Source organism: Miscanthus floridulus, chromosome 5 (genome assembly GCF_019320115.1).
Source record: "Miscanthus floridulus cultivar M001 chromosome 5, ASM1932011v1, whole genome shotgun sequence".
In the NCBI taxonomy this organism is placed as follows: domain Eukaryota; kingdom Viridiplantae; phylum Streptophyta; class Magnoliopsida; order Poales; family Poaceae; genus Miscanthus; species Miscanthus floridulus.
The window spans coordinates 131,277,270-131,301,821 of NC_089584.1; the positions used below are offsets into that span (position 1 = coordinate 131,277,270).

Below are 24,552 nucleotides of genomic sequence, written 5' to 3' on the forward strand. Positions count from 1 at the left end.
AGAAAGAGTTGTAAGAATTACATACACCATCTGGTGGACTTAAAAACCAAATATGTCGACCTATGTTAGCCTCTACGAGCGATGTTATGAGCATTGACATTGGACTCCCTCTTTTCATGCACAAACTCAACGCTTCTGAAGGCTGCCTTCCTCACGCTGATCTCATGAATGATTTGCCCATATACTCCAAGATTGCCTTGTAAAATATTCTTCACGACATTCAGGCAATCACGGGCCACTCTAAAACTCTTCACTCGTAAGTCAAGGCTAGGGTCATACCTTCTCTGCCGGCAATGGATTCTATCACCCCTGGTCCCTGTAGAATCAGAGCCGAAGCTCCCATGAACCGACCAGCCTCGTCCCTGATAGTCGCCGCTGTCGAAGCCTTCAACTCATTCTTGAACACTGCATCCACACTCCACAGTGATCTTGACAACACCCGTTGGGGGTTTTAATTGAGGGAGTTTAGATGGACCTTTTCCCCAAAATTGAAGTATAGCCGATATCAACTTAGCCCACGAAAGAGCCACAGCCGGCCCAGCCCACGGTATAACCCTAGCACCCTTGGTATTTAGGTCCCAGCAGCAGTAGGCCACGCTCCCAGCCGCACGCCGCCGCCGCTCGCTGCTCGGCCGCTCTCCTCTCCCGACCACAGCTACACCGCGCCACCGGCAAGTCTGCACTTTAGGTGAGCTCCAATCCCCCGCCGCAAGTCACAAGATTTGAATTCTGTAGCAGTCAATCAGGAGATCTCGTGCTCTGTTTGGTGGAAAGGGCAACATGTTGTAGATGCGAATTTGTTCCATGCACATCCTCAGGACCGTCTAGGCGCCCATCTGGTACTGTATTGTCAAAACAAGGTGTTTAAGTTGAACTGATGCGTAATGGAACTGTATATTCTAGTTCCTATCGTGTATCTGCAATACTACTGCAATTTTTGTCATTTATGAACAATCCAATTTGTGCCAAACCTTGTATCCGGATCTTATATATTATTTATAAGTGTATGCATGTATTATGCCTACCTAACTTCGATTGTTTTGCAAAAAGTATCGGGTACTGGGTCCGCCATTGCCAAGTTACCGAACCATTGCAGCTGTTCCTTTAATCTCACCCATTACTCTTGCTCGTCTCTTCTCAGGAACGCTGCTCGCAATTCGGGTGCCGGCGCCATGAGGTACCGCCGCGCTTCTCTTCTGTCTCACTGTGGTTGCGTGGTGCTTTCTCTGTTGAACATGCGAATATCTAACGTGATGCACTCGTTGGAGTTCACAGAGTGCACATTGTATTGTTTATAGTTGCTGATATGTGCAGTGTGTGTCTTCTGTATCATGTTGCTTACCCGGTTTTGTGTAGATTTATATAGATTTTTTATGGTATGTTTTCCATTCCTATTATTGTCATTAGCTGTTAGTTTTGTTAACCTGCTGCAAGGTTTGAATGTCACCATAGGCAGCGGATCAGTTTCTGTATATTTTACTATGTTGTAGAATTTGGCAGATTTGACCTGGTCTGCTGGGTCTTTTGTATGACTTAATGTGATGTTTGGAAATTAGCATGCCAGCAATTCTCTTAGTGTTGGGTGGTTCCTTTAGCTGTACTTATATAAATGGGGGGATTGGTGGAATACCTAACTTGTCTATCTTAGCATTTGAAGTTTTCAGTGTTTTGTCTGTCTTATTAGCCCATTGGTTGTTGCGTTAGAATAGACTTGTATTCTGCAGATTCAGTTTTGTAAAATACTTCTGTTATGTAGCTAGTTGCCCTGTTGTTTCCTGTTCCTTTTGGTTTAACCTGGTGCAATCATCTGTGTTCTCTGGAATTAGTTTCTTAACAAATGTCATGTCAAAAGATCTACTTAAATCTAAGAGAAATTTTGCTATGCACGTGTTATCAGTATTGTTTGTAAAAATATATAAAAAAACAAGGGCCTTAATGCATCATGCAATTAATTGTTTCATCTTTCCTTGTTTCAGTAAGCTGCAGAGTGATGCTCTGAGGGAGGCAATTGCCTCGATTACCAATGATTCCTGTGAGAAGCAGCGCAAGTTTGTTGAAACCATTGAGCTTCAGATTGGTCTCAAGAACTATGACCCTCAAAAGGACAAGCGTTTCAGTGGTTCTGTTAAGCTGCCTCACATCCCTCGCCCTAAGATGAAGGTTTGCATGCTTGGTGATGCTCAGCACGTTGAGGAGGTATGTTATGCTTCCATCAGTATGTTCCATGTTTTTTTTGTGTAAAATTACTTGTACTCAGGAATTCAATTGTTTGCTCTTCTAGCGAAATATTAGCTTAACAAAGTTCTTGAGTGAGGGGCTGTTGTATATGATCAAACTATTTAGCAAATGAATCGACTTTAGTATCCTGTGCTGTTAAAACGCTTGATATTCAGCATAGTACAATTTGCTATGTATATTTATATTGTAGGCTTATATATAGTATAACTCTCCATGACATCAACAAGTTTTGTATTGCTGAATAGAACCATACAAGTGTCCTTTCAGACAAGTTCATTGGTAATGCCTTGTTTGGCTTTGTTCTGATATATCTGTTCAAATGTTGGTACTATGCTGTATGTAGGCAGAGAGAATAGGTCTAGACAGTATGGATGTGGAAGCCCTCAAGAAGATGAACAAAAACAAGAAGCTAGTCAAGAAGCTGGCAAAGAAGTACCATGCTTTCCTTGCGTCTGAGGCTATCATTAAGCAAATTCCTCGTCTTCTTGGTCCTGGTCTTAACAAGGCAGGCAAGGACCTCTTCCTTTTGTCTGTTGGGTCTACATAGTCTGTTGTTAAGTTACTAGTTTTTTTTATTGAGTTTAACCTCTGCATTTATTTGTGTTAAATTGGCGGCAAAATTGTTTCTAGAATCACGATCCCTATTTTCCCAAGATTTCTTAATAATATACTTTTTCATTTTTGTTAATCAAACTGTGCTCATATTGGTATATCTTGTGAGGAGGGTGCACACTATTATTGTTCTTGTGGAGCGTAATCTAATTTTCTTTCAGAGGATAGTTATCAATTATAGGGTATGCTAGTTTGGAATAGGCCACAATGGTCTTGGGTTGTATAAAGCATGGTGATCATCACAACTCCATGTTTGTACATTGTTTGTAGACCTAGTCATTTATCTTCTTTTTCATTGGAGCAACCAACAGTTCTGATGAGTTAGTTTTTTGTTCTTGATTTAATAATGTCAACTTGAAGGCCATTGTTTTTATAATAACATTGTGATCTGCAACGTGGGCTGTGTATAGCATAAAATGATACTATAAGTTGATTTCCTTAAACTTCTGCATTAAGGATCTGTGCTCATCTTTCAAATTGTGTTCTACTGCAGGAAAGTTCCCTACCTTGGTGACACACCAGGAATCCCTTGAGTCCAAGGTTAATGAGACAAAGGCTACAGTTAAGTTCCAACTAAAGAAGGTACTTTGCATGGGTGTTGCTGTTGGCAACTGCGGTATGGAGGAGAAGCAAATCTTCCAGAATGTGCAAATGAGCGTCAACTTCCTTGTGTCACTCTTGAAAAAGAATTGGCAGAATGTATGCTTCTGAATGTTCCTCACAGCTGTATAAAATTCATGCTTATATGTACTAATATATTATTAACCACTGGGTTAATGACGTCCTGCCTGTTTGTTTGTTTGCAGGTGAGATGCCTGTACCTGAAGAGCACTATGGGAAAGGTGTACCGGGTGTTCTAAAATTTCCAATTAGGCTTAGGATTTCCAGGAGACTTGAGTGCTTGGGCCATTTTGCAATTTTCCCTACCAACCAATTTTTTGCGCAACTACTATCGAGGATTAAGTAGTTAAAACCCTGGTCTTTTATGGATGTTTTGGTTCTTGATACCGAACTTGTGACATTATCGTATTTCGATATTGCTGTCTTCACTCACGGGTACAGGCTTTGATGGTCTTTTATTTTTTAACCCTGATTGCTTTATCGCATCCAATGGAATTGGTGCATTTTATCGTTGTTTGGCTGTTTCAAGTCACGGTATGGTCGGTGCCGGCTGGCAGTGGTGATTTTTATGCGTTCCCCATTGGACAGAGAATCTTGGTGTATCCTTGTTGGGACGTTGGACTACCCGAAGAGTAGCTGTTTGTTGTTTCGTTGCGTTCGGGTTTCTCCATAGATAGCTAGCTGCCAAGTATTAGTTTCGGCTTCAATCAAGCTGTAAATGTAGATTCTTGTACAGCTACACGGAGTAAAACTAGAATCGATCTACACGTACCCGTCACTCACGCGTCATCTATTGCGTTTCTCTGGTTGGGACGCAGAATGTGGCGCTAACACAAAGATTCAAGCTGGACGATACAGGAAATCCGCTATTTTTTGTCGCATGTGTTGTTGTAGTTCAGTTTTGAAGTCACCTCCATGATATACGTTCACATATAACTATGCGTGATCTTAATCGACGCAAAAAGAAAATGTTTATGCATTGCCGTTGTTACCCATGCCAAACCAAGCTATAAAAAGGAGACCTGGCTATCAACTATCATCACTGAGAACCAAAACAAAATTCCTAGTAAGTGGTGGGTACGCTGAAGCCATGGCAGGCCGAGCTCTCACTCACATTCACTTCCAGCTCATTGCCACCATCCTGGTGGCGCTCGTCGCCACATGCCACGCCGGCAGCATCGCCGTGTACTGGGGTCAGAACGACGGCGAGTCGTCCCTGTCCGAGACGTGCGCGTCCGGGAACTACAAGTTCGTCATCCTCGCCTTCGTCTACAAGTTCGGCAAGGGCCAGACGCCGGACCTGAACCTTGCCGGTCACTGCGTTCCCTCGTCGGGCAACTGCAAGTTTCTGAGCAAGGACATCCACTCGTGCCAGCGCCGCGGTATCAAGGTCCTGCTCTCCGTCGGCGGCGGCGAGGGCAGCTACGGCCTGTCGTCAGAAAGCGACGCGCGCGAAGTGGCCGCGTACCTCTGGAACAATTACCTGGGCGGCACGTCGTCGTCCCGCCCCCTCGGCGACGCCATCCTTGACGGCGTCGACTTCGACATCGAGCAAGGCGGCGCCAAGTTCTGGGACAGCCTCGCCAGGTAAACTCTCGGAGGCTCAGAGCCGCGATCCGTCGTCGTCGTCGTTGCACTGCGCGCTCCTATTGAGTACACGATCCTGACATGGCTGCACGACACGCATGCAGGGACCTCAAGAAATTGGGTAAGAAAAAGGGCAGCAAGGGGGTGCTTCTGAGCGCGGCGCCGCAGTGCCCGTTCCCGGACGAGTGGGACGGCGGCGCGATCAACACGGGGCTGTTCGACTTCGTGTGGGTGCAGTTCTACAACAACCAGCCGTGCCAGGTGAGCGCTGGCCGCGGCGCGTTCCTGGCCGCGTGGAAGAGGTGGCAGTCGGTGCCAGCGGGCAAGATCTTCCTGGGTCTGCCCGCCTCCAAGAGCGCGGCGGGCACCGGGTTCGTGCCCGCCGCCCAGCTCAGGTCGCAGGTGCTGCCGCTCATCAAGGGCTCGCCCAAGTACGGCGGCGTCATGCTCTGGTCCAAGTTCTACGACAAGGGCTACAGCGACGCCATCAAGAAACACGTCTGATATTTCCCGTAAAATGCGGGCGCTGCTGGCTGGGTGCTTTATGTTCGTGTCACAACGTCTTACAGAGTCGCGAGACAATGCTCTCTGTAGTGCAGTGAATTTTCCTGTACCATGTTGGGTTGTGTTGCAGATTCATTTGTTTCTCACATGTATGACGTATTACACACACAGTTGAATAAAAAAGGCATCAAGAAATTGTTTTTGTGCTATAGTTCGCATATTGAGAAAATCTGTATTCATGTCTTACGCTTCTCAAACTGGCCACTTAAATTTCTCTTTATAATCGACTACATTTTTTTTAAATATAGTTCTAAGTCTGATTTTTAGCCATCCATTTTTTAACATTAGCTCAAATTTAGAGTGATTTTGAGTAATCTAGTGTTGATGTAGAGACACGGCAAATGTCGAATAATATTTAAAATTCATAAATAAATGGCTTAAAAGCTTAAAAATCTCGCCTTCATCAAGACTATTTCTAACCTAAGTAACTTCCTCTAAGGAAAATAGAGCATTTTATAACAGCATAAAAATGTAGAGTTTAAAGTAAAACAAACTCCTTTCGAAAAAAAGTAGCTGAGACTAGTTCACTTCTTTTTCAATGTCTTCACATTCTGACTTCTTCGTTCTTAATCTCCATAAACAACCAATCCTTTCTCATGTTCAGGGGAAGGTCCAAAAGTGCTTTGAAAACTCGATCATCATGATTCATCATACCATATGCTTCCAGATAATTATCATGTCTCAAATCTGGTATTTGGTCAAGTGCATCAAGGATCTCATGTGAGAAGTAGGCTTTAGTAGTTCCACACTTCATAGCAGAGGCAAATGATGTTTAATGTCCAAAGCACTCTGTGTTTTTATTTTAAAAAAGGCAGACATGATGACCAATGCATACAATTGAGTAAAACAAAACCATTGCAGTATGATACTTTTCCCAGAAATCAGCTGGTAAATAAGAAAAACAAAGGACTGTTAGCATTGTGAAAAATTCAGCTCTTGTTGTAACATGTCAGTGTAAATCTCCTCTACATATCGAGAGAATGTGTAAATGCTAACAGTTTTTACTCCATACAATAAGCATAACAAATAAAATAAATTAGCATACCTACTATTACTGATCAATCATTAGGGGAATCACTGGGCACTACGAATGCAAAAACCATCAACGATTCATGACACCCGTTGAAAATGCAAACCATGTATGCAGGAACCAGAAAAGGAGCAATTTTTGTCGCATGTTTGTGGTTTAGTTAGTACGGTGATTATCACATTTGAAGTCAGCTTCAATGATTACATTGATCATCACGGAATGTAAACTGCACATGGGATTACCGTGCGTAAATAAATAAAACTTTACTTAACCGCAACCACTTCGAGGTAAATTCACACAGAAGTGCAAACGAACCACGGCACGAAACCTACTCAAAGTTCTCTCCACGGCGTTCATATTGCTAACGCAAACCGTTATAAAAGGAGACACGAATATGCACACTTCGCCATCCCATCTCAGCTCTACTCACTACTACTCGTAGAACAACTTCCTAAAGTTAGTATCCAAGTTGGGCACGCTCGATCAAGCCATGGCAAACCGAGCTCTAGCTCCATTCCTGCTCGTGGCCACCCTCTTGGTGGCTCTCCTCGCCACATGCCATGCCGGTGGCATCGCCGTCTACTGGGGCCAGAACGACGGCGAGGCGTCCCTGTCCGACACGTGTGCGTCAGGGAACTACAAGTTCGTCATCCTCGCCTTCGTCTACAAGTTCGGCAAGGGCCAGACCCCGGAGCTGGACCTCGCCAGCCACTGCGACCCCTCATCGGGTGGCTGCACGGGGTTGAGTGATGACATACGTTCGTGCCAGAGCAGCGGCATCAAGGTCCTGCTCTCGATCGGCGGCGGTGACGGCAGCTACGGCCTGTCGTCCCAGGGGGACGGGCGGGACGTGGCCGCCTACCTCTGGAACAATTACCTGGGCGGCACATCGTCGTCGCGCCCCCTCGGCGACGCCGTTCTTGACGGCATTGACTTCGACATTGAGCTCGGCGGCTCCAAGTACTGGGACAGCTTGGCCAGGTAAACTCTCGCAGCCTGCTTCTCGTCGTGGCACGCTCGGTCGTGTTGGTTAACTCCGCGTTTGCTCACCGCCTCCACCCCGGCCGCACGCCGTGCAGGGACCTCAAGAACATGGGCAAGAACAAGGTTGGCGGCAAGGGGGTGCTCCTGAGCGCTGCGCCGCAGTGCCCGTTCCCTGACGAGTGGGACAACGGCGCGATCAACACGGGGCTGTTCGACTACGTGTGGGTGCAGTTCTACAACAACCCTCCGTGCCAGGTGAACGCGGGCCGTGGCGCGTTCATGGACGCATGGAAACAGTGGGAGTCGGTTCCGGCGGGACAGATCTTCCTAGGCCTGCCGGCCTCCAAGGACGCGGCCGGCACCGGGTTCGTGCCCGCCCACGATCTCAACTCTAACGTGCTGCCGCTCATCAAGGGATCGTCCAAGTACGGTGGCGTCATGCTCTGGTCCAAGTACTACGACGACCGTGCAGGCTACAGTGACGCCATCAAGAGCCACGTGTGATAATTAGACATATGCAGGATGTGCCTGCCTGTGCATACATATATGCTTGGTGTTAGCAGATCTTTCGTATTTATGCGATTTATTGTACTTTGGGTTGTTGGTAGTCCTTCAGATTTCATTGTTCGTCACATGTAGAATGTATCAGGCAGCTGAATAAAAAGGAGAGATCTTTTGTAATGGGAAAGCACCGTTTTCTAGTTTCAGGAGATATCAAAGCCACCCAATGACCGACCCAAGATTTCAAAGTTGGGTATATCCAAGTAAAATACAAAGAAGCCTCTAATTTAATTATGAAAGAAATTAAACTGAGAATTTGAGATGTACGCAGGCTTCCACCTTCCTGTGTTGTGGTCGTATTGATCAGCAACTGGCGGGGAGGGGGATGCTGGCAGCAGAGGCTGAGTAGCAAGCGCTGCAGCGCTGGATGGACGAACAGGCGCCCCTATTTGTTGGTGGATCTGCCCATAGGGCAGTAGGGTGCCAATGCGCGGGGTGCTATCCAGTCTGTTCGGTTGGCTGGTTCATATCATTGCTGGTTAGTGAAAAAGTACTGCTGGTTGATTTGTGTGAGAGGAAAATACTGTTCCGGCTGAAAATTTACGATCGTTTACGACAAGCCACAGCCAAACGAACAGGCTGATCGTGCCGAGCGTTGACGGCTTGGGACGACAATGCTAGACACTAGGGTTTCTGGTTAACTTTCAACCTATATACCCAACCTCACATGAAAAAATCAGGACCAAGATAGAAAATCCCAAAAAATTGACTGACCTGCCACTGCGTTGGATTGAGCTAGGATCAAAGATTTTAACCCAATTTTGAGGATAAGGGCCTGTTTAGATTCCAAAAAATTTTGCGCAGTATCCGTCACATCAAATCTTGCGGCACATGCATGGAGTACTAAATGTAGACGAAAAAAAAACTAATTGCACAGTTGGGTGAGAAATCGCGAGACTAAACTTTCGAACCTATTTAATCCATAATTAAACACTAATTACCAAATACAAACGACAGTAGCTAAAACCCAAAAATTTTTGGATCTAAACACGCCCTAAGCCAGCACGGGGCAACCGACCGCGCTGGCACATGGCGGGCTGGTAACTCGAGGCACGAGGGACTCTCCCGGTGTGATTGATCGATTCACTCCTACATGCATGCTACAGGATCATCAATCATCATGCGGCACACTTCCGACCTGGTCGATAGTCAATCAGCCAGCAGCGTGTGATTACAGGGTTTCTCGCCAAGTGGACTCTTAAAAAAATCGAAGAGAGCAATTCTACGTTTTTACTGTTTTATTACCACCTTACGAACCTGCTCGAGTATGCATGTTTTTCTGCAAACAACAAATCCATTTGTGACGTTCCAAGGGCCAGGCCTGTAGGCTGTAGATATTGTCAGTTTCCATATGAAGGGCAGTCTAGTATTCTAGTACCGCACTCCTTAAATAGCTCCCAAGCAGACAAGCAGTATGTATTAGACGGCAATCACCATGACTGCAGGGGAATGAAGAATGAATGTTGCTGCACCTGACATCAACCGAAATGTACTTAATTTTCACGAAGCTGAATCTGAAAGGATTGGTATAGAGATGGAACAAGCCAAGGAGCACGCCTACTTCGTTCGGCCGGTTGTCCACTCTTCCGTCCACGAGTGCCACCGTGATATGCCGGACCAGTTACTATCTACAGGCCCATCCCGTGAGTCCGTGACGATCACATTGCTAATGCCATTGCTAACACTGGCAAACCGCTATAAAAAGGTGACATCGATCACATTCAGTCATTCACACTTCACAAGCCACAGCTAACCGAAGCTAGCTCAAAGCTAATCCTTACTAGCACTAGCACACTGTCTTGGACTAGGCTAGGCATAGGCTTAATTAGTCGCTAACTCGCTGGTTAACCATGGCAGGTAGACCTCTCACTCCCTTCCAACTCACTGTCATCCTCTTGCTGGCGCTCCTCGTTACGTGCCACGCCGGCGGAATCGCCGTATACTGGGGCCAGAACACGGGAGAAGCAACCCTGTCCGCGACGTGCGCGTCCCGCAAGTACCAGTTCGTCATCCTCGCCTTCGTTTCCCAGTTCGGCCAGGGCCGGGCGCCACAGCTGGACCTGTCCGGCCACTGCGACTCCTCGTCGGGCCGCTGCTCCGGCCTGAGCGATGACATCCGCTCGTGCCAGCGCCGCGGCGTCAAGGTCCTGCTCTCCATCGGCGGCGGCGTTGGCAAGTACGGCCTGTCGTCGGCCGCGGACGCGCGGCTGGTGGCCGCGTACCTCTGGAATAGCTACCTCGGCGGCACGTCGTCGTCACGTCCGCTCGGCGATGCCGTCCTTGATGGCATCGACTTCGACATCGAGCTCGGCAGCGCCAAGTTCTGGGACAATCTCGCCAGGTATACCCTACTTTCGCAGCCGCGCCTAACACTCGTCCTCGTCGCTGCATGGTCGTTTCGAGTTCACATATATACTCATGCTCTGATCGGACACCACTGGCGCAGGGACCTCAAGGACATGGTCAAGAATAATGGCGACAAGGCGGTGCTGCTGAGCGCGGCGCCGCAGTGCCCATTCCCGGACGAGTGGGACAGCGCCGCGATCAACACGGGTCTGTTCGACTTCGTGTGGGTGCAGTTCTACAACAATCCGGAGTGCCAGTTCAGCTCGGGGCGCAAGGCCTTCCTAGACGCATGGAAACAATGGGAGTCGGTGCCGGCGGGGCAGCTCTACCTCGGACTGCCAGCCTCCAAGGACGCGGCAGGCACCGGGTTCGTGCCCGCGGCCCAGCTCACGTCGCAGGTGCTGCCGCTCATCAAGGGCTCGCCCAAGTACGGCGGCGTCATGCTCTGGTCCAAGTTCTACGACGACCGCACGGGATACAGCTCCGCCATCAAGAGCCACGTCTGAATGTCTGATAGACCGATAGGAAATTGCAAGCGTGCGTGTACGGTATGCTTCTGTGAGTGCGTGTGGACGGTGCATGCAGAGTTGTGGTAGATAGTTTATATTTCAGCATGTCGTGTTCGATCTTGTCTCGATGTGAACCGTAGCTGGGAGACTGTTATAGTGTTATGTAGTAGAGCAAAACATCAGCTCTGCAATTTTCAGTCACCATCCTAGTAGGCCCTTCATCAACAAATAAAGCAAAGACCATTCGTCACTTTTGTGATCTATAGTTTGTGACAATACAGCGCACCCTATCCAGCTAACCTCAAACTAACAACTTATATTCCTTGGCTTGTTTTATTTAGGGATTTTCATCAAAATCCTAGTATTCTAATTGAATATTTCCGTGGAAAGATTCATTTCATATTTTGTGAGCGAATAATAAGTCAACATAAGTATGAGCTTGCTAAAAAATATACTATGTCGGTCGCAAAATAAGTTTAATTATAGGATTTCTTAAACGGATTCATAGTCTTATGAAATGAATTTGGTGCCCCTAATTAAAACCGTTAATGAATATTGCAAAGGAAAAGGATCGTCCAATTGAATACATCAGTGTGTGAGTTATACGCATAGTAACAGCCCAATACTAATGAATATAATCAAGATTTTCGAGTTGTGTTAGAGAATATTTTCTTATACTAGACCATAGAGATGACCACATCCAACATAATATAGGCCCCGTTTGCTTCGCTGAAAAAACAAGCCGAAACATTGTTCCGACTGATTTATTATGAGAGAAAAACACTGTTCCGGCTGAAAAAATAAACTGAAAAAATGGATTATAAGAGAAGCGAACAGGGCCATAACCGATAAAAAAATAATCATACTTTGCTCTTAAATGTGCAAGACAATAAAACACTAGCATGTTGCATCTATTAACATTGGGCTATGTTATAGTGCATGAGACCTCATGCAGGTTAAGACTAGTGCAGGTAAACAATCACAACCATAGCAACACCCATCGGGTCTAATGCAGGCTTAAATTATGCTGTAAGGCAAGACCTCTCATCCTATAAATATAGAGGGTCACGATTAATTGGCGCACACACACACAATGGATCAAACCAATCTATGCATCTATTGTTTACCTTCAAACCCCAATTCCTCTTCCGAACCTTAATATGTTGTTTATTTGGCCACTATAGGTGCCTTAGATTTGCTAGTTAATCGAGGGCAACCTTATTTTTCAGGGTCACATGCTCCGACGGGGTCCCTTTTTTTAAGGAAACAAGAGAGGTCGGGACTAATAGGAATTTATGTATTTTCATGTTTAATTTAATCTAGAAAAATAGCAGTAAATTCGTGACAACAAATATGTACACGTGTGAACTACTAGTGGCAACTATGATGAACATACTGATCATGTTTAAGAGCACAAAAACCATACCGAACATAGAGACAATAAGATTAGAAGTATACCCAGCGGAGGGCCTCATGCTCAAGGCACCGGTGGCTCCATTCACACGAGTTGGCATCGTGTGTTGCTCGAAGTAGCGGACCACAGTCGATGTAGGACGATGTTCGCAGTACAGTCCCTCGAACGTCCACCGGGAAGTAGACGATGCGAGGAGGAAGAAGAAGACTTCGGCAGTCGCGAAGACGCTCCCCCAAAAACATGATCGCCCCGTGTCGCTATGCGGACGATGGTTCCAAAGGCCTGCTCTCCCAACACTCCGTGCGCGCAGAGGATTGCGACGGGGAAACTCGGGAGCAACTCAACAGAAGAACGATGGTGTTGGATGTGTTATTTCTCGTCCGCGCAGCCAGCGGCAAGCACTCCTTTTTATAAGCACGGAAGGTAGAAGATGAAGTGGAGAGAATGAACCTGGACGTCATGAAGCGTCTATCAATTACTAGTAACATCTGTCATAAACATGGGGTTACTAGTAACTATAACCATAACCATGAGAGTTAATAGTAACCGCATCCATAACTATGACCGTTACATGTTTAACCATCAACTATATTCAGCCCACCATTTTATTGCACCTAGCATCTAATATGGCCTTTGAATTTATTTGATTTAATTATTAAATAAAATATGGGTCAATCCCACATTAAATCTAACCGGGACCCCTACTGGATAGGGTCTTTTTTGGGAGAGTCTTTCTACGATCTTTGCTAGTTTACATGAAAAAACCCTGTTCCTTTCGCTGAAATTTGGCTTATGCTGAGGCTTATACTGATTTGTTGTGAGAGTAAAGCACTGTTTGTTCACTGAAAAGTACTGCTGAAGTAGTTCTGTGTCATGTAATCATGATATTTACCATTTGTTAGTTTCCTTATAAACCTAGCTGTTCATCATCTCCAAGCGTGAGTTATCTATCCTTCTCGGACAAGCCATTTACAACAAGCCCGGGAATACTGACTGCACAACACATCCATACACAGTGTTTGCAAGCTCTTTGTACACCTTGCTTCTTCACATCGCATCAGTGTGTGAGTTATACGCATAGTAACAGCCCAATACTAATGTATTAAGACTGCTGAAAGTTGCGCTTCTCATGTTAGAATTTCGAATTGCGGTGGAGCCTCCTCTGCTAGTCTGCTTGGCATCAGCACGTGAACCGCCGTCTCTTGTTTTATGTCGCCGGTGTGGCTGCGCCTAAGGCTTGTTTAGTTGTGTGAAATTTAGGAATTTGGCTAGCACTTTTGTTTTTATTTGGCAATTAACATTCAATCATGGACTAATTAGGCTCAAAATGTTCGTCTCGCGATTTCCAACCAAACTGTGCAATTAGTTTTTTTTTCGTCTATATTTAATGCTCCATGCACGTATCGTAAGATTCGATGTGATAGCTACTATAGCACTTTTTGAAATTTTTTTTTGGAATTAAACAAGGCCTAACATCAATAGAACTATATTTTTCATCAAGTTGGAAGTTGGAACTTCAAATCAAAGTACTGCTAAATCTGAAAGAAGGCTAGGAGCAGGCCCAGTTGCTTCGGACGGCTGTCTATTCTTTTATCCAGCTGTCCAGGGGCACTACAATCTTGAACCAGTCTCCTTGCGTACGTGCTGGCCCGGTTAATCCTTTGGATCTGCGACAGATTTGGGTGGTTTTTTGGCTTTTCAACCGAGTAGGACGAAGATACGTGACTGTCATGACGTCGCTCTGCTCATCAAACAGTTCCCATGGGCTCGTCCCCTTTGCTGTCTGATTCGGCGCAGGACGGCAGGAAGATGATTATTCTCGCTATCCGGACAACCAACCGAATCACCTCCGTCACCGGCAGAATCGCATCGGATCTCCGTCGTGTGCTCGGAAAGTTGCAGACCTTGTGGTCCTGGCTGCCCGTGCAAATGGACAACGATTCAGCGAACAGCTGAGTCACCTCTGACTCTGATTCTGAGAGTAGCACCGAGGCCGACTTGGTTGCGATTAGCAGCGCGTGCGGTTAATGCGCATGATCGCGTCAACGGAAGAAACGCACTGTCCAAGTGTCCAGCACGTTGCCCTCGCGCACTGAGCGTCTGTGAATTCTGCTAAGAGGCAAGCGTGCAAATTTCTAAGAGTCGGGGAGAAATGGTCGTCGCACTTGGACGCACGATCAGTGGAGGCCGCTGTTCCCCTCGTAGCGACGACCCTCGCGCACAGGTATAATATCTATCGTCGCCCCGTGCCAAGATGCAAGACAGCAGGAGTATAGTATTTGACAATGCCCAGCTCTAGATGATAAATCCCAAATCTCGACCACAAATTGCGCCATCTCGCCCAGTCAACTTGTGGCGTCTACCACACCTAACAAATACTGAATGAGAAGGATTTCGTAGTTAGAACAGAACTGCGCCGCTGCTAGTTGCGCACCACATTGCTCAACGGATTCATCATCAGCTATATAAAGACCAGGGATCGACTTTCAAGCACAATTCATACTCACAGTCCATATACCAAGAACTGAAGAACCCGAGAAAAAACAAGATGGCTAGAAGCAACCCCTCTCTGCCAATGCTGCTGGCCACGGCGTTTGCATTGGCCGGGGTAGCCGCGGGAGCGCGCGCCGGCGGCATCGCCATCTACTGGGGCCAGAACGGCAACGAGGGGACGCTGGCGCAGACCTGCGCCACGGGCAACTACAAGTTCGTCAACGTGGCGTTCCTCCCCACGTTCGGCAAGGGCCAGACGCCGGTGCTGAACCTGGCGGGACACTGCGACCCCGCGAGCAACGGGTGCACGGGCGTGGGCGCCGACATCAAGGCGTGCCAGCGCATGGGCATCAAGGTCCTGCTCTCCATCGGCGGCGGTGGCGGCAGCTACGGGCTCTCGTCGCCGGACGATGCGAGGAGCGTCGCGGCGTACCTCTGGAACAACTACCTCGGCGGCAGGTCGTCCAAGGCCAGGCCTCTCGGCGACGCGGTCCTCGACGGCATCGACTTCGACATCGAGAGCGGCGGGAGCCTTTACTGGGACGACCTGGCGAAAGCCCTCAAGTCCTACTCCCGGCGGGTGTACCTGTCGGCGGCGCCGCAGTGCCCGTTCCCGGACGCGTCGCTGGGCACGGCGCTCGGCACGGGGCTGTTCGACTACGTGTGGGTGCAGTTCTACAACAACCCGCCGTGCCAGTACAGCGCGAGCGCCGGCGTGGGCAGCCTGGCGAGCGCGTGGGCGCAGTGGACGTCCATCAGGGCCGGGCGGGTGTTCCTCGGCCTCCCGGCCGCGCCCCAGGCCGCGGGCAGCGGGTTCGTGCCGGCGAGTGACCTTGTGTCGCAGGTGCTGCCGGTGGTGAAGAACTCCACCAAGTACGGGGGCATCATGCTCTGGTCCAGGTACTACGACGGGCTCACGGGGTACAGCGACGCGGTCAAGTCCCAAGTGTGAGCTACGCAGCCTCGTGTCATGTCGGGCGTGTCTGTGGGGGTGGGGTGCACATGCGTCCATGTGCCATAGTGTGCGTGCGGGGCGTTCAGCCTGTTCGGGAGGCCGTAAACCATCGTAGATTATTTACGGCTGGCTAGTTTAGTGTAAGAGAAAAACATTATTTTTAACTGAAAACGAAAACGGGGGTTGTACTGACGTCGCTTAAAGAAGCGACGGGGAAAAAAGCAAGTTGCAAATAGTGCTTCTTACTTGTTATTAAACCATTTTTCACTTACTCTTTTCGGGTAAACACCATTTTCATGTTTCAAGCAAAATAAAAAATAGAATATATTCAGAGAAGAGATCGATCACACATGGCTGCTGCGCGTCACATACGCGAAATGCAATGCAACATTTCAGGTGCGTGCGTCGTGTAAGATCGAACCCTCTGCAGAGAAACTTTGACACAGCTTGATGGGCGTGCAGTGAGCATGCGTCCAGTCCAGAATCCTCTGCATTGTGTTTTGGCTGTATCTCCGGAACCAAGGTCCAAGGGACCAATTATTTCTGGTGCGTGCGTCGTGTAAGATCGAACGCTGTGCAGAGAACGTGGACACAGGCACACAGCTTGATGGGTGTGCAAGGAGCATGTGTCCAGTCCAGAACTCTCTCTATTGTGTTTTGGCTGTATCCTATTGTGTTTTGGCTGTATCTCCGGAACCAGCCCGCTGATCATATGATACGAGTACGTGACTACGTGAACGAACTGAAATTTGAAACACCGCAAAGAGGGGGGAAACTTCATCCCTCCTGCCAGTGCGGCGAACGGGGCGAGGTGGAGTCGAAGCAGCGCAGGTATGGCACGGTGGTCGTCATGGCTGGGCCGGCACTCCGGGAGGCCATGGCGGCACGCGGTACGGGGATAGCGCCGTGTGGGAGGACAGCTGTGGTGGACACTCCCAGCGGCACATCAGCGGGGGGGGGGGGGGGGGGGGGGGGGGGGGGCACCTGTGCACCCGACCGTCTACCTCGAGCCCTGCCTCCGCTTCCCTGGATCCGCGCGCAAGTGGCTGCAGAGGAAGAAGGGAAGACGAAGACGTGCGGAGGGAGGAGCCGGCGGAATGGGAGGATCGCGACCGCAACGCCAAGGGCGCCGGGCTATAGTTTTCCAAAAGTGCCGGCACGGCACTAGCCCGCCCCGGCACGGCACGCTAGGAACGGCTGATGAACCGTGCCGTGTCGTGTCGTGCCATCGTGCCCGACTCCAGGCCCAGGCACGGCACTATCATTCCTGGAGCGTGCCGTGTCGTGCCATGTCGACTCCAGGCTCAGCGTGCCCGTGCCGGCCCAGACACTAAACTGGCAAAACCCCTCAATGAACTCAGCACAGCAATTCAAAGAGATCTAAAATGACTAAGTTCACAAAATATCAAAAACAGATCAGAACACAGCACAGCAAAGAACACAAACTTTTGAAACTAAAACTAATTTAAGTAGGAGCTGTGCAATGACTGCCTCATTAAAAACCTGTTTAGGTAAAACTCACCCTTGTGAGAAATCCTAAACAGGAAAAGAGTACAGCCAGCACCTAGATTAATTATTCGTTACATCCATCACCGCAAGTCCAAGTCTCAGTTATTACAGAATCATTACATAAATGGAAAGTGAACTAGTCGACATCAAGATAAAGACCAACAAATGCATCTTCCAGCTCCTTGTCCTCCACCATGTGCTGCAGTCTTGTCTCAGCATTCTCCTAATCCTTGATGCAGGTAAGCGCCTCTATAGTTTCAGGGTTCAGCCTCCGCCGCCGCTCCTCGATGATCCTGCCAGTTAAGCTAAAAGTAGACTCTGAAGAAATGGTTGACACAGACACTGTCAAAATATCTTTAGCAAGAACAGAAAGTACTGAATAAGTAAGCTTGTGCTCATGCCACCACTGCATGATGTCAAACTCATCATCCTACTTGCTTACTGTGTCATAGTCCAGGTAGGATGCAAGTTCACTAGAGTTAGAATTAGCAATTGCTGCTTGCAGCAAGGAAGTGGCAAAAACACTCCTAGAATGATCAAGACTAGAAGGGAGGGAAGAACATCCAGCTTCAACATCCAATTCCTCATCATCATAAATTTCAGCCCAAGCTGTTCTTTTCTTACCAAACAGGGATGGAGGAACAACCCTTTTCAGCCTATTAGAGCCATACATTACATCATACCTGTTATACATTTTAAACAGAAGAGCTCTGGTGTCCAGCAACTTATTAGTGTAGTCAATATTAAAAAGAGAATGTAACTTCCTAAGCACTTTGGTAAATCTCTTAATTTTAGCTCTTGGATCCAATATGAATGCAATAGAATAAAGATCATGTATGTTCTTCCAGTACTTATTGTATTTGTCAATCATAAGTTGGATAACAGATCTTAGATGTTCATCATGTTGATACATATGCAGGTGTATAGCAATCTTAACAAGATAATGAATCATAAGTGGAGAAGTAGGATAGTAAACACCAGACAAATCAATAGTTGAGTCATAGAACAGTTCAAGAAATTCCAAAATTTTATTTGCCATAGCCCAGTGATCATCAGTCAAAAGAAAACCACTACCTGAACCTCTAGGGTAATTGGCCTCAATGAAAGTACTGAAAGTACTCTTATGAGGCAGCAAGTGCTTAAGCATTAGGTAGGTAGAGTTCCATCTAACATCCATGTCTAATCCAAACTTCCTAGGTCTAACACCACTAGCAATGCAATAACTCTTGTATGCAGCAATTCTTTGATTAGAGGAGTTCATAAAAGAGATTGCTGTTCTAAAATCCTCAATGAGAGGATTCACAGCAGCCAGTGCTTCTTTCACAATCAGATTAATAACATGACAAGCACATCGTTGATAAAAAACAGATCAGAACCCAAATATTCTTTAAGTATAGGTTTCAGTTTATCCATAGCATTTTTATTTCCAGATGCATTATCCAAAGTTACAGAAAAAACCTTATTAAGTATACCATACTTAGCAAGGATAGATGCAACACGCTCAGCAATGTTCTCAGCATTATGGGACACATCAATCAACCTTAAACCAAGTACCCTTTTCTATAATTGCCAATCAGCATTAATGAAATAAGCCACAACAGATAAATAATCTTCTTTAGCCTTTCCAGACCATATATCAGAGGTAACAGCAACAGATGAAACAACATTATCCTTTAAATAGACCATCAGTTTATCACGTTTCTCATTATAGTATTTAAACAGATCTCTACCAATGGTTTGCTTAGAGACAGGTGAAAAATTAGGGTTATGAGCAGTTTTAATATAATCTTTAAATGCCTCAGTTTCACCAATCATAAGAGGTAGGACCAATCTAGCAAGCATACGAACAAGTTCAACACGAGCTACCTCAGCACTTTACTCCCAACGATGAACAGAACCATCAGAATTAAAAGCAATATGAGTCTGAGTCATGCCCCGGGTCTTCTCAAGTTTCTTAGGACACTTAGCAAGATGTCGAGTAAGATGCCCAGTGCCATGAGCAGAATAAGCAGAGTAGCGCTTATGGCAATGACGGCAAGTGGCAGCAAACCTGATCTTTCTACCTTTTTTAGTTTTGTAGTGCTTCTCAAAGTCCTTCCAGACAACAGACATGGAAGGGCGATTAGAACTGACAGGGCTAACCTCGCTCTGGCCACCATCGGCGTCAGCCACGTCGACTGGGGGGTCAGAGTCGTCGACGGGAAGGGGATCAGCAGCAGAACAGCCGAAGAGCACGGCAGCGTCCTCGCGGACATCATCGTCCTCATCATCTCCAGCCATCCCGCACATATGCAACTCGTTGTTCTGGGAGTGGTCAAACTCCCCGTCATCGTGTCGCCCGGTGCCTGGGGCCATCTCTACCGTCTCCGGTTCCTCAACGGCTGCCACAATCAATAGATAAAAGCAAGGTTAGGTTAGGGATTAGGGTTAGGGTTAGGGTTAGGGTTAGGGTTAGGGTTTACCCTTACCTCTACGGCCGGAGCCCCGTAAACGACGACGATGAGACGGACCGATTGCACACCCCTGGTACCTTAACAGAGACCGGAGCCCCGGAGGTGGTGGTAGCCAGCGATGTGGACGACGGATAGATGACGGAGATGCGGCGAGGATGCCGAGAACGAGGCTCAATCGACGTTCAGGGATGAAGAATAAGGAAACAGATGGAGATTGAGGGCGGGAACCACTGGATCTGAGGGAGATTGAGGGCGGAGAGGGAGAAGAGGGAACCACCGGCCACCGGAACTGACCCCTTACCCACCGGAAGACTCCATGGCGACGACGTCGAGGTGCCCAGGTTACGAGTGTGGCGAAGAGCGGCGAGCAGGCGAGGAGCTAGGGTTACGAGTGCGGCGAGGAGCGGGCGAGCGACAGAGTGAGCGGGGAGAGCCAGAGAGGAGAGGGCGAGAGGCTAGGGTTACGAGTGAGGGGAGTGGGGAGAGTAGCCGCATCGGGCGGCTTATATACCGGACCCCCCGGCCGCCCGGCGATCCAACGGCTCACGCCCCGCCTCCGCGATCCGACGGCTGTGAGCCGTGCCTGCCCCGTGCCGCCCGTTGGAACGGGCCGTGCCTGGGCCGACACTACGGGCCGACCTTTCGGCCCAGGCACGGGCACGGCTACGGGCCAGGCCAGGCACGGGCACGGGCCAGGCCGGGCCGTACCGGGCTAGGGCCGTGCTTTTTTCGCACGGGGCCCGAGCCAGCCCGTTTCGCGCGGCCCGTTTGGAAATTTATACGCTGGGCACGACATGGCAGGGGCGCAGGCGGAGACAGCAGGGCAGAGGACCGGCTGCGGCTGACCGACCTGGGGCGACGGTTGCGCCGACCGCGGAACGGGAGAAGGGAGCGAGGCAAGGCGGGGCCCACGCAGGGTCGCTAGCCGGCACGGGTCGCGCGTGGGTGCCCGGGCCACGGGGCCAGCCTTCGCTAAAGTCCATCATTCCTTGACCTTCGCTAAAGTCCAGCATCCCTTGACCATTGATGCCCGATCCGATGGCCTAGCTTTTACTGTAGATGTGGCCCAATGGGAAGCCGGGAATGGTGCGTGAATCATTTTAGAGATTTGTTGATCACAAAGCAATATATATTCATGTAATTTTATAGTGAGCCATTGCATAGATGTATATTAGATGTTTCATCTTTTATAAGCTTTGCCACACCTTTGAGGTCATGTTCGCTTCTCTTCTAATCCGTCTTTTTTAGCTTTTTTTCAGTCGGAACAATATTTTTCTCTCACAACAAATCAGCCGAAACAGCGTTTCGACTTATTTTTTCAGCGAAGCGAACGGGACCAAAATTATTCCAGTCTCCACCACCGGCGGCGGCGGCAGCAGCACCGGAAGGCCAATATCATACTATCAATCAACCATCGTTTGGTAGGCTAAATTAGCTATGCTGGCACGCTATACACAAGATGATAGCCTACTGTATGATAACGACATCCACATGATTGACTCCGAAATCAGGTATTGTTTTCCCAAAATTTTGCAAAATTTTTCAAGATTCTCCGTCACATCGAATCTTTGAACGCATGTATGAAGCATTAAATATAAATAAAAAATAAAATTAATTATACAGTTTAGACGAAATTCACGAGACGAATCTTTTAAGCCTAATTAAACTATAATTAAACACTAATTGTCAAATAATAATAAAAAGTGCTACCAAATTTCGCCAACTAGACAAGCGTCAGTACATCTGCTTTTCCCTGGCCCGATCGGTGATCAGACCTGCTGTTCCCGATAAGATGCTGATTGCTTTCCAAGTTCAAACACCAGGGGATGGGGAGACAGCCGACTTCTCGCATCGAAACGAGTCAACAAAACCACGCCATGTGAGAGAACCTCGGCAACCACGCTGGTGAAAGCTCTGCCGTCTGAATCCGCCATGTGCGTGCATCCCTCTGAAATCCTATCCCCACTGCTTGGCTGCTGCGAATCGCGGTGACCTTCCCTCACGCGCGGCGGCGGAACAGCGATGGTTCGATCAGGCCGTCAGATTTTACCCGTCGCGCGACTGAGGGTCACATGTTTTCCATTAAGGCATTGTTTAGTCCACCTCAAATTCTTAAAAAGTGCTATATTACTTATTATATTAAATGTTTGCGGCCTGTGTATGGAGCATTAAATGTAGACGAAAAAAACTAATTACACAGTTTGCTGGGAAATTACGAGACGAACGTTTTGAGCCTAATTAGTCCATGATTGAACACTAATTACCAAATAAAAACGAAAGTGCTACAGTAACCCTAAATTCCAACTTTCTAGAACTAAACACGCGCTAAGTAGATTTGCTTAATTGTTTTGACCGGCTGACGTGGGGACATCCACCGTTTGGTCAGCCTCTACGCCCTAGTCGTGTGCAGCGTGCGCCCGGGTCCCTTTCCGACGTGGCGACGATAGGCGTCCTCCTCTCCCGCACGTGTGGATCTGACCGATAGATAGCGGCCACGATCGTTCCACTTTTTTCCACCCATCGATCAAAACTGACGCCGCAGAGGGGGCTGGCGCTGGCCAGCCCCCTGCTACTATTTACGTGAACCGATCAGCAGTACTTCTCTCTCACATAAACGAACCAGCAACGATACGATTCAGCCAACCGAACAAGCTGTGGGTGATCGAACGCTTGATTCGCGTCTTCGCAAACTTGCGATATGTTTTTTCAAGTTCATCTCTTTGGTTGAATATGGGTGTTTATAATCACTATTGTTTTATTTCTGCTCTACTCTAAAAGATTCACGTAGATCTGCTACGGACGGAGATAGGAACGGATCGGGTTGGTAGATAGTAAACCCGATCCACAAAATAACAAAAGTAAGACCAAAATTATAGGGTTGATTTTAAAAATCTAAATGGGTTGATAGTGTGAGAACATATTGACCTAATACAATAGACAACATAAGCTGACCCACTCATCACATAATTTTTTTATTTAATTTGTTGATCTTCTTTATTTTTTCGAGTAAATATGATTGGTCATAACCTGTAAGCACGTTTATGCTTAAAAATGCATCGATGAATAGCATATTTTAGTGAAAATAGATAAAATTGAATTCATAGTTCACTTACATACTTATTTAATTTGACATACTGCTAATAACCTTAATGTGTTATGATGATACTTTTTAATCTTGTATCTCATATTTTCTAGAAGTTTATAATTTCCTATATCAAAGTAACCACATCGCCCCGAGAATACAATTACGACGACCGAGTCCTGTGGCTCAAACCCTGACCCATGGGGACCCAGACGTAGTGGCCTCCATGGCGAACCCACAACGAAGGGACCTGGGCCGTTGGGCCCATCCGCTGGTTGGGAATGCCCCCGACTGGGCTCCCAAAAGTCGGGAAGGCCCGACGTGGAGAAGGAGCATGTGCCACTTGAGGACTTCCCCAAGGGACCCACCCCGAGGGGGACACGAACAAACTCGGCGAGTTTCCTTTTGTTAGAAGGGTCAAAGCTTGTCGTACGACATAGTAACCCAAACGTGAGGCACTCAGTAACTCGAACGTGACGCTCACGCCGAAGGCTTGGGCATACCACCCGGATGTGGCACAAGGCGCAACATTCCCCGACCTGAGCAAATTAAGCCCGGCCCGAGCCTGATGGGTTTTAGCTCCCATTAACCTTACTAGACAGGGCCTGGGCACAGATTCTGCTACTCAAAAATAATTTTCTTGGCCTGAGCCTAGCCCAAAATAATATTTTTTACTATTTTATACTGTAAAATGCGCAGGCAGGGCCCGCCCAGGCCTGGGCCCGGTCCAAACCTGGCTCGAAAAATAGGCCCGACCTGTCCGGTGGGACGGTTATGGACGAGACTTTTTTTGGACCGAAATAACCGTGTTTTTTTTCGGCCTGGCCCAGCCCGCAAAATGCTCAGGTCTACCCGCACAACACAGGAAGAAGTGGACAAACCTTACCTATGACTGTGGGAACATTATTCCCATGATGACGAGCGCAACGCACGGGAAGTGAACTGCCAGTCTGCCACACATTCTCCATCCAAGGGCCAGTTTGGATGTCAAAAATTTTGGCAAAATGCTACTGTAGCGTTTTCGTTGTTATTTGACAATTAATGTCCAATCATAGTCTAATTAGGCTTAAAAGATTCGTCTCGTGGATTTCGTCTAAACTGTGTAATTAGTTTTATTTTTTATTTATATTTAATGCTTCATGTATGTGTCCAAAGATTCGATGTGACGAGAAATCTTGAAAATTTTGATATTTTGAGGTACAACTAAACAGGGCCCAAGTACAAATGTGACAGCAGACGGGAGGTTGGGGTGGCAGGGTCTCTCTCTCTCATTTTGTGTGTGGACACAACGCTAGAACAATCAGATCCTCTCGTTTGTAATCACCACCACAAGCTTCGAGGCACTTAAGCTCAGGAACACAAACGCCCTGTCCGAACTAGATGGAGAACATTTGTCCAAACCAGTATAAATCATGAGTCCTGAAGTGCTAAGTCATCTGAACAATATGCACGGTGATACAATTTACTAGGTGACGCCACGAATTGTCAATAAAAACATTAATAGTATTTATGTTCGTAATAAAAAAATATTAAGGCCGATCCATATTATCGGTTGGCCCAATAAATTATACTCGACCATTCGTAGATAGACACA

General features: G+C 47.6%; 5 protein-coding genes across 5 annotated transcripts; all 5 read left to right on the forward strand.

Annotated features, from left to right (window-relative positions):
- Positions 1-581: 581 nt before the first annotated feature.
- LOC136453626 (large ribosomal subunit protein uL1-like) lies at positions 582-3,952 on the forward strand. Its single transcript, XM_066454186.1, has 6 exons — positions 582-688; positions 1,142-1,177; positions 1,977-2,196; positions 2,582-2,747; positions 3,344-3,549; positions 3,657-3,952. The coding sequence occupies exons 2-6, from the start codon at positions 1,173-1,175 to the stop codon at positions 3,708-3,710; spliced, it is 651 nt and encodes a 216-aa protein (XP_066310283.1). The 5' UTR covers positions 582-688; positions 1,142-1,172; the 3' UTR covers positions 3,711-3,952.
- Positions 3,953-4,533: 581 nt separating this feature from the next.
- Positions 4,534-5,762, forward strand: LOC136450792 (acidic endochitinase-like). The gene is made up of 2 exons (XM_066451408.1): positions 4,534-5,058; positions 5,163-5,762. The coding sequence occupies exons 1-2, from the start codon at positions 4,562-4,564 to the stop codon at positions 5,560-5,562; spliced, it is 897 nt and encodes a 298-aa protein (XP_066307505.1). The 5' UTR covers positions 4,534-4,561; the 3' UTR covers positions 5,563-5,762.
- A 1,380-nt stretch (positions 5,763-7,142) lies between these two features.
- On the forward strand, positions 7,143-8,140 carry LOC136450794 (acidic endochitinase-like). The gene is made up of 2 exons (XM_066451411.1): positions 7,143-7,633; positions 7,732-8,140. The coding sequence occupies exons 1-2, from the start codon at positions 7,143-7,145 to the stop codon at positions 8,138-8,140; spliced, it is 900 nt and encodes a 299-aa protein (XP_066307508.1).
- A 1,907-nt stretch (positions 8,141-10,047) lies between these two features.
- Positions 10,048-11,127, forward strand: LOC136450795 (acidic endochitinase SE2-like). Its single transcript, XM_066451412.1, has 2 exons — positions 10,048-10,538; positions 10,644-11,127. Exons 1-2 carry the CDS (start codon positions 10,048-10,050, stop codon positions 11,047-11,049), a joined length of 897 nt encoding a protein of 298 aa, XP_066307509.1. The 3' UTR covers positions 11,050-11,127.
- Positions 11,128-14,822: 3,695 nt separating this feature from the next.
- On the forward strand, positions 14,823-16,157 carry LOC136450796 (acidic endochitinase-like). The gene has a single exon (XM_066451413.1). It carries the CDS (start codon positions 15,015-15,017, stop codon positions 15,909-15,911), a length of 897 nt encoding a protein of 298 aa, XP_066307510.1. The 5' UTR covers positions 14,823-15,014; the 3' UTR covers positions 15,912-16,157.
- Positions 16,158-24,552: the final 8,395 nt, after the last annotated feature.